The sequence below is a fragment of the Polypterus senegalus genome, chromosome 2 (genome assembly GCF_016835505.1).
Source record: "Polypterus senegalus isolate Bchr_013 chromosome 2, ASM1683550v1, whole genome shotgun sequence".
In the NCBI taxonomy this organism is placed as follows: Eukaryota; Metazoa; Chordata; class Cladistia; order Polypteriformes; family Polypteridae; genus Polypterus; species Polypterus senegalus.
Window position 1 is genome coordinate 21,262,065 of NC_053155.1, and position 9,631 is coordinate 21,271,695.

Here is a 9,631-nt window from a genome sequence, read left to right on the forward strand (position 1 = left end):
AACACGTAACAGAAAAATAATCAATGACCAAATGCATCAATCAGTCAATGAATAGATGAGTGAACAAAGAGAGGAGAGAATAACTGATTAAATAAATTAGTGATTAGAAACATTATCGGACAAAGCCATTAATACACGGATACATAAATCAATAAACACATGAATGGGGGGATAATTGGAAGAACAAACAGACAAACAAACCGACGCATGAACGAATAAATGAATGAACTAAAGAAATGAAAGAATGAATCTATGCATTTATTAATGACTGGCTAACCGAGTGAATGAATGAACAAACAGATTGATAAATTAATTTACAAGCAAATTAAGGGAAAAAAATGATGTATGAATGATAAACTCAATACATTAATTAAAAGAAATAAAAATCAGTTAATAAATTGCTGAAAGATTGAATAAACAAATGAACAAATACATTACAATTAATGAAGGGTTGGATAATCGAATAAGCACACAAATGCACAAATAAATGAACAAACGAATGAATAAATAAATGAGCAAATGAATTAACTCAGGAATGGTTGGATAATTGAATAAACATACAAATGAACGAATGAATGTATTAATTATTAATGAACGAAGGAATGAATACATACATTATTAGTGAATGTTTGGATAATTGAATAAACATACAAATGAATGAATGAATTAATTATTAATGAACAAACAAATGAATGAATACTTTTATTTGTGAATGGTTGGATAACTTAATAAACCTACAAATGAACGAACGAACAAACGAATGACCCGAAATGGGTGAGTAAAGAATGTCTAAATGCAAGTTTTAATGACTGACTAAATGAATGAACAGATTAATAAATGAATGTACAAACAAATGGACGAAAGAGTCAGTTTATTAATTGACTAATTAGATGCTAAATGAACTAATGAATACATTAACACATAAAAAATGGACACATCCATTAACAAATTACTGTATGAATGAATGAACAAATGAACAAACAAATCAATTAATTAATGTGTCTCGATAACTGAAAGAACAAATGAATGGATGAATGAGTGGAAAGATGAATAATTGAATAAATGAACAGAATAATAAATGAATGTATAAAAATAAATGAAAGAACAAGTGAATGAATAAATGGGAGAAGGATGGATAAATGAATGGATTAATGTATGTGCAAATAAATAGTGAATGAATGAAAGTCCAGATAAATGAAAGTCCAAACGAATGTGTGAATGAATGAAGAGCTGTCCCCGCAGATGTAAAGTCCGTTTATCACACCGAATGGCAGGCTGATTGCTCTTTGACACGGAGACCCCCGGACCCGTCGATCGGCCGCGAGTTAAACTGTGAATCCGACTGTCGAACTCCAAACAGCTGATGACGGCGGGATGAACAGCTCAAGCTGGCATTTTGTCATGTTACTTTAAGAGAATTCCACAGCTAATGAATGACATGAGAAAAATCCCACTTCTGCCACCCCAAGACACCCAACGGTGTCAGACTGATGGGCACACCTATCAACCCACAGCTCCGTACTTTTCATGGAGGTTTAGCCAATGAAAGAAACTCTAAAAGACGCAAATCCTTTAAATGTTTAAGGACCCGATCCTGGCTGTGAAAACGGTATTAATATGAATAAAAGAACTTACTGGGTCCGGCTCAGGACCCTGTGCTCCTGAACTGAACTAAGTGGGGTCAATGACAGACAGAACAGGGGGTTCTTAACCTAAGGGGGTCCATGGTTGGGTTTCAGGGGGTCCGTGAGGTAAAAAGTAACATTTATATTCACTATACAGCCTGGTACTGTTGATTTTTTTTTCATATGAACTTTCTCTCTGTGACCCTAATTGATGCCAGGAGCTGCTGATTGCCCCAGCTGTGCCACGTCCCCATTTAAAATGGGAAGCGCCAGTGCAAAAGGGGAGAAGGAAGAATCGAGAAAAAGAAAAGATGGAGGTTAAAGGGAGAAAGAATGAGAGGGCAGGAGGCGTAAGGAGCCCCAGTGCGAGCGAATTGAAGAGAGCAGGCTCAAGGAAGAGAAGGCAGGCAGCTGGGAAGAAGACCCCCTTGAGCGGCATGAGAGGCTGATGCCCAGACGGGGGCTGAAGGAGTGATATCTCTGGCTGAGCAACTTGGAGATCCACTCCGATGGAGCGACTCACTGTAGAAGACTTGGGAGGAGAGCTCCAATGTGAGCACCACGGTCGTTGGGGTCCCAAGCCGAGGTCCGGAGAGGGAGCCTTACCGTACGTAGCCATGGGACAGCTGGGACCTGGTGTGACAATGCCAGTTCCCTCCAGACTCCCTGTTGAACCAACACCGTCGAGATGAGCTGAGAAATGAGGACAAATCTCATTGAAGCCAGAGGATGGTGGAGAGTGCTCGAGTGCTTTTATTAACAACAGTCAAAAGTAAATCCAAATGTGTCCATGGTGCAGTGTTCTCAACAAAAAAAAAAAACAGTACACAAATAAATCCATAAAACCAGTGTGACAAGTGGGCATAACATCCATAATCAATAAATCCGCTAAAATAGAGGTTCTCACGATCTCAGCCCCACCTCCTTCTGTCTCCCCGGCTCACCCATCCCTCAAGGGGCTGGCAGACTCCTTTCAGCCGACCTCCATCTTGGCTTCCTCCGCACTGCGCAGCCAGACCATCCGAGGTCGGCTCACCTCCTGTCTTCCTTCACGCTCACTCGGTCTCCCCTCAGATATATTGGGAGGTCTTCAGTCCTGCTCGCCCTACTCTACTCAATTATTCAGTGGGGCGAACCACAGCCTGCGCTCCGTCACGGAGCCACAGCTCATGATGCCTTCTCCATCCAGGAGAGCACCAATATGGTTCCATACCAGGAAAGAGTCCAACAGATGCGATGTTTACTTTAACTCTGAAGATTTTTTTCCACACAAAGCAATGGCTTCACACCAAGATCAACATAACACATCGGTTGCTGTGTGCTGTGGCTGCTGTCGGTGCCTGTTCTGTTCGCCATCGTTGGTGGTATTGGCTGCACGTGGAGTTGTTGCTGTTGGGGCTCGACGGCCAGCAAGAATGCGTGGTGGGCTGGATACCTGGCTGTCTTTGTGCGATGCAATCTGATTTGAATCTCTTGTCATGGAACATGGCTGTCCTTCTAGGTGAACGTTGTCATAGGTGCATCAGCTACACAAACATGTTGAGCATCATAATCAGCTGATGCTGGTACCTCACTTGCGTCTCCATCTCCAGAATCAAAATTTCAGTCCGACAATTCAGCCAGGTTGTTGAAGGCGTCCGGTTTGGTGGACTCAGGATTGGGTCACTGCTTTTTGCAAGATGATGTTGTCCTGTTTGCTTCATCAGGCCGTGATCTTCAGCTCTCTCTGAATCAGTTCACAGCTGAGTGTGAAGCGGCTGGGATGGGAATCAGCACCTCCAAGTCCGAGACCATGGTCCTCAGCTGGAAAAGGGTGGAGTGCCTTCTCAGGGTTGGGGGAGAGATACTACCCCAAGCGGAGGAGTTCAAGTATCTCGGGGTCTTGTTCACGAGTGAGGGAAAAATGGACCGTGAGATCGGCAGGCGGATCGGTGAGGCATCCGCAGTGATGCGGGCTCTGCATCGGTCTGTCGTGGTGAAAAAAGAGCTGAGCCGTAAGGCAAAGCTCTCCATTTACCAGTCGATCTACGTTCCTACCCTCACCTATGGTCATGAGCTATGGGTAGTGACCGAAAGAACGAGATCGCGAATACAAGTGGCTGAAATGAGTTTCCTCCGCAGGGTGTCCGGGCTTTCCCTTAAAGACAGGGTGAGAAGCTCAGTCATCCGGGAGGGGATCAGAGTAGAGCCGCTGCTCCTCCTCATCGAGAGGAGTCAGATGAGGTGGCTCGGGCATCTGATCAAGATGCCTCCTGGACGTCTCCCTGGTGAGGTGTTCCGGGCACGTCTAACCAGGAGGAGGCCCCGGGGAAGACCCAGGACACGCTGGAGGGACTATGTCTCCCGGCTGGCCTGGGAACTCCTTGGGATTCTCCCGGAAGAGCTAGAAGAAGTGGCCTGGGAGAGGGAAGTCTGGGCCTCTCTGCTTAAGCTGCTGCCCCCATGACCCGACCCCGGATAAGTGGAAGAGGATGGATGGATGGATGAATTCAGCGAGTCTGATTTAGCGATAATACGCTAAACGTCATCCACAGAGTACTTTGCTTTGGTCTCTCGCCAGACATCGATGCCATTTTAGAGGTTGTTTGCTCCTTGCTTCTCATGCATGTAAGTCAAATTGACGAAGCAGACTTTCCTTCGAGCAAACAGAGTTGAACTAAAACGTAATGGCAAATTTTGGCATGGTTTACAGCAGATTATCGTCCTTTGCCCCTGATTTTCGAGGAAAGTCGACACCCGCCCTGAAAGAGTTAAGAGTGCTGATGGGGAAGTGCAGAGAAGGTCAGAAGGACTTCGTGGACTTAAAGAAAGTGATGATCAGAGTGCTGGGATAGGAGTTATGGTACTGCTTGAGGAAGTCGGGAGTAACAGAAAAGTATGTGAGGATGGTGCAGGATATGTATGAGGACAGTGTGACTGCGGTTAGGAATGACTGCCTGGTTCAAGGTGAGAGTGGGATTACATCAAGGATCGACTCTGAGCATTTTCCTGTTTGTAATGGTGATCGACGGGTTGACGGATGAGGTCAGGCCTTGGACTGTGATGTCCATGATTGACATTGTGATGAGAGTAGACAGCAGGCTGAAGCAAACCTGGAGAGAAGGGGAATGAATGAAAGGGAGCAGCAGTAAGATAAAGTACATGTGTGGTGTCCTGGATGGCCGGGATGCCTCTTCGCTGGGAGGACCTTGGGAGGGAGCATATCCAGAGCGGTGCCTCTCCCAGAACGCTAGATGGCAGTCCCTCTGGGTTGCAATGATGCCACGGACTCCCGCGGGGCTTAATGGGAGATGGAGTTGTCTACCACCCTGTTGGGATCCGGGGGCACCGCCCGGGGGTGCTGTAATGGTTCTTTCACCACACCTGGAAATGCTGCCGGAAGTGGAGCATCAAGCACCTGGAGTACTTCCGGGTAACGTATAAAAGGAGCCAGCAGACAGGGAGCCAGATTCGGGAGGGGGGGACACGAAGCTTACCGAGAAGGAGTGGAGGAGAAAGAGGAAAGAGAAAAGAAAGAAGAAGAAGAGATAAAGGTGTTGAGTTGTGTGCTGTTTGGGCTTGAGACTATGTCATGTATTTGTGGGAACGGGGAAGACGTTGCCCAGAAGTGAAGAAACTAAATAAAAATCACCTGTGCTTTTATGCTGTGATCTTCGCAGAGTCAATGGAGGCTCTGATCAGGGCACTCGAGAGACTGAGTGAGGAGTCTGAGTGTCTGGGCTTACGAGTGTTCTGATAAAAAACCAAAGAGCCAGGCCTTTAATGACCTCTTGGGCACAGCAGTGTGTCTGTCTGTGGAGAGAGTATTGACCTCGTCGAGAGGTTTAGTAACCTCGGCGGTGACATTCATGTCTCTTATGAAGTCAGTAGATGGATTGGGAGAGCATGGGGGTTCATGAGGTCGCTGGAGAGGGGTGTGTGGCACTCCCGATATCTGCAAAAGGACAAAGATCCAAGTCTTTAGAGTTGTGGTGCTTCCTGTCTTGCTATATGGCTGTGAGACTTGAACGCTATCCAGTGACCTGAGACAAAGACTGGACTCCTGTGTCTCTTCGTAGAATCCTTGGGTACCACTGGTTTGACTTTGTGTTGCTCATGGAGTCCTGAATGAGACACATGACCTGCATTGTGAGGGAGCGTCAGTTACAGCACTACGGCCATGTGGCATGTTTCCCCGAGGGTGATCCGGCTCATAAGATCCTCACTATTTTGGACTCGAGTGGCTGGACCAGGCCAAGGGGACACCCACGTAACACCTGACTGTGACAGATAGAGGGTCATTTCCGGAGGGTGGGACTGGACTGTGTGTCTGCCTGGGGGGTTGCCAACCGGGATCCCGAGTTCTTTCGTTGTGTAGTGGGTGCAGCAACACATTGTACCAGTGCAGGCTCCCAAACTTGACTTGACTTGTGTTTTTATAAGTGTTCAGCAGCCATTAAGAAGGCTCACAGGTTATATGGCGCCTTGATGTGTAGAGTACAAGTCACAGGAGGTTCTGCTCCAGCTTTATAACACACTGGTGAGGCCTCATCTGGAGTCCTGTGTGCAGTTTGGGTCTCCAGGCTACAAAAAGGACATAACAGCACAAGAGAAGGTCGAGAGAAGAGCGACTAGGCTGATTCTAGAGGTACAGGGGATGAGTTAGGAGGAACATTTAAAGAGCTGAGCCTTTACAGTTTAAGAAAAAGAAGATTAAGAGGAGACCTGACTGAAGTGTTTAAAATTATGAAGGGAATTAGTACAGTGGATCGAGACTTGTATTTTAAAATGAGTTCATCAAGAACACAGGGACACAGTTGGAAACTTGTGAAGGGTAAATTTCATAAAAACATTAGGAAGTTTTTCTTTACACAAAGACCGATAGACACTTGGAATAAGCGACCGAGTAGTATGGTAGACAGTAAGACGTTAGGGACTTTCAAAACTCGACTTGATGTTTTTCTGGAAGAATTAAGTGGATAGGACTGGCAAGCTTTGTTGGGCTGAATGGCCTGCTCTCGTCTCGAGTGTTCCAATGTTCTGAAGTGTGCCTCCTGCGTCTGTCTCGGTCAGGTTGGGTGGCTGGCACGCCCCCTAGTGGTGTCACAGTGTAAGTGAGAGGGAAGGTGATAAAAGTGTGTAACAGCAAGGAACAGAAGTGGCGCAGGTAGACAAATTGAAATACTTGGGTTCAACAGTCCAAAGAAACAGAGAGTGTGGCTGAGAGGTGAAGAGGAGAGTGCATGAAGGGTGGACTGGGTGGAGAAGAGTGGCTGGAGTGATTTGTGATAGAAGTGAAGGGGAGGGGGTCTATAAAATAGTAGTGGGACCAGCAATGTTGTATGGTTTGGAGACGACGGAACTGACGAAAAAGACAGGAGGCAGAGCTGGAAATGGTAGAGCTAAAGATGCTATGATTTTTGCTCAGAGTAATGAGGGTAGACAGGATTAGGAAGGAGGATATTAGAGGGACAACACGGCCATGATAGTTTGGTGATCGAGTGAGAGAGACGGAAGTGAGATGGTTTGGGCAGGTGCAGAGGAGAGACGAGGAGAACATCAAGAAAAGAATGTCGACAGTGGAAAAGAGGAAGAAAAAAGAGGAGGATAAAGGATGTGGTGAGGGAGGACATGAAGGCAGAAAATGATGTAAAAGACGGGGAGAGATGGAGACCAATGATACGCTGTGGTGACCCTAAATGGGAGAAGCTAAAAGAAGATATGCTGTAATGATGCATCTCATTTTATCAATTGGTTTGTATTTCACTGAGGTGGGACACTGGCACGGTGGTACCGCTACTACCTCGCAGTAACAAGACCAGGTTTGTGTCTGGAGTCCTCCCTGCATGGAGTTTGCATGTTCTCCCCGTGTTTGTAAGAAGATATACTGTAGTGCTGTATCTCATTTTATCAATCATTTTGTATTTAACTGGGGTGGCACATTGGCACAGTGATACCGCTAACATCTTGCAGTTTCGTGTCTAGGGTCCTCCATGAATGGAGTTTGCATGTTCTCCCCCTGTCTGTGTGGCTTTCCGCCAGGTGGTTCAGATTCCTCCCACAGTCCAAAGACATGCAGGTTACTGTAGGTGGATACTAAATCGTCCCTAGTGGGTGGTTCAGGAGTGTGTTTGCCCTGCGATGGACTGGCAGCCTGTCCAATATTTATTCCCACAGCTCTGTTCAGGAATAAGCAGGTTTTATTTCACATGAGGAGACCTAATTTATGTTGTGCACTATGAGCCATCACATTCTAGTTATGTCACTGTTTCCAGTACCCACGCTTTGAAGAATGCAGGCTATGCAGGCCACTTGGTGCCAGCCAGATGGACCTAATCAAGTGGTCACTCTATTAGCTTTGTCATCACACCCAATTCATTTTCACGAGTTAACATTGACAAACCCGCTTCTGATTATTCAGTCCAAGTCCAAGCCCAAGCCCAAGCCGGTCCTCCCAGCATCAAACACAAGGCAGGACTCTCACTCTGCCTTTCCTGTTAGCACTTCGTGCGCCTCTTCGTTCATTTTGGTTTATTCTTCTCAAAAGGCGAATGCGCTACGCGACAATAAAAGCTCCGCCGTGGCGAAAGTGCCGATGCGAACGGGCGCTTTGGTGTCGCACTCAGCACCTGCCCGAGTCCCGTTTTCGGCGATTCCCTTTGTCGGATTCTCTTCCGCGTACTTTAATAATGTCAAGCAAGCAACATAATGAGCAGTGGCCGGCTACCGTTAGGAGCGTTAAACCCGCAGAACCGTCGCCACACCCCGCTCAGTCTGATGACCGCGTATCACACTTCAACCTGGCAACAGCGACTAGAAAATAAACGTAACAACACAAAGGAATCAAACGGCAGGGTGAATTGAAAAGGAAACGGACTCGAGCCCCGTCTCAGCTGTAACGAAAGTGCGTTAGCGAAGCGCACCGTTTCACCGAGAATGGGTGCCGCTGCCAGGAAGTCCGCCTCCTCTACGCAGCCAAATTTGCCCCGCTACAAGTGCCTGCACTCCTGTGCCCACACGAGTTCTTTCGCTTCTTATTATTTATATTATTTTTTTCCTTTCTAGATGCTCCAATTTCTCAGTGCGCCAGACCATTCCCACCATGCCTGACGGAGACACTCCCGGCCCCGGCGCACTCTTACCTTGCTGTGCGGGTCGCTGAAGATGTTATCTGTCACCTTGCACGCGATCAGCGCGTTGGGCAGGTCCGTGAAATGCACGTCCACCACTCCTTGGCTATCCTCACTCCGCTCCTGCTGCAGCATGTCCTCGCCGGGTGGCAAAAAAACTGTACAGTGCGATTCGGGTAGCAAACCCCCCCTCTCGCCCCGTAAATGCGGTGCCAGCTACAGCAGCGGTGCCCTTGGTGCTCGCGTCAGCGACAAAGCGCAATCCAATTGGTGGCAGACAGAGAGCCGCCTAGCGATGTTGCGGCGGTGGAACTGAGTCTGCCCGTCTCTCTCCCTCCCTCTCTCTCTCTCTTTTCTTTTGTTTTAGCGATCCAAGCTGTAGTACTTGAATATGAATATCTTCGGGGTATTTCATCTGTGTACCCGGAGGAGAGCCATCTTTAAACCCATTCTTGCCGAATTTATAGATCCACCGTCACTCCGAATGAGCGCTTTCAATTGATCGGCGTATAGCGAGTTCCCTTTCTTTACACTAGATGGCAGCAGAGAGCAATGCGAACTGCAGCTTTCCGAGCTTTCTTAGTGCATTAGCGGTTCAGATTCACTGCCAGTGCAGTGACGCAAGGTAAGGAGCAGTGAAGAAACAGCAAAACGCCCACATCAGTCGTGGGTGGCACTGATTTATTATTATTAGTTACTACTTGGCTAACCAAGGCTACTTACAACATCTGATTTTGTTTTTCCACTTGGGAATACTGGCAAGATGAAGTATCTGGTTCACCGTCACACACAGCCCCGGGATTTGAACCCATAACCTCAGGGTTTAAAGTCCAACTGCCGGTGAATCTTCTTTTCCGTCATCCTCGTCATCTTTTTCCACTTCTATGTGGGGGTCCA

The 9,631-nt window shown here is 47.1% G+C and overlaps 1 protein-coding gene across 1 annotated transcript in view; it reads right to left on the minus strand.

The window, feature by feature from the left end:
- Positions 1-9,248, minus strand: part of rcan1a (regulator of calcineurin 1a) — a 133,904-nt gene extending 124,656 nt beyond the window's left edge. Inside the window, exon 1 of the mRNA XM_039743506.1 lies at positions 8,747-9,248. Within this exon, the coding sequence (XP_039599440.1) occupies positions 8,747-8,869 (123 nt within the window). The 5' untranslated portion in view covers positions 8,870-9,248. The remainder of the gene's footprint in view (positions 1-8,746) is intronic.
- Positions 9,249-9,631: the final 383 nt, after the last annotated feature.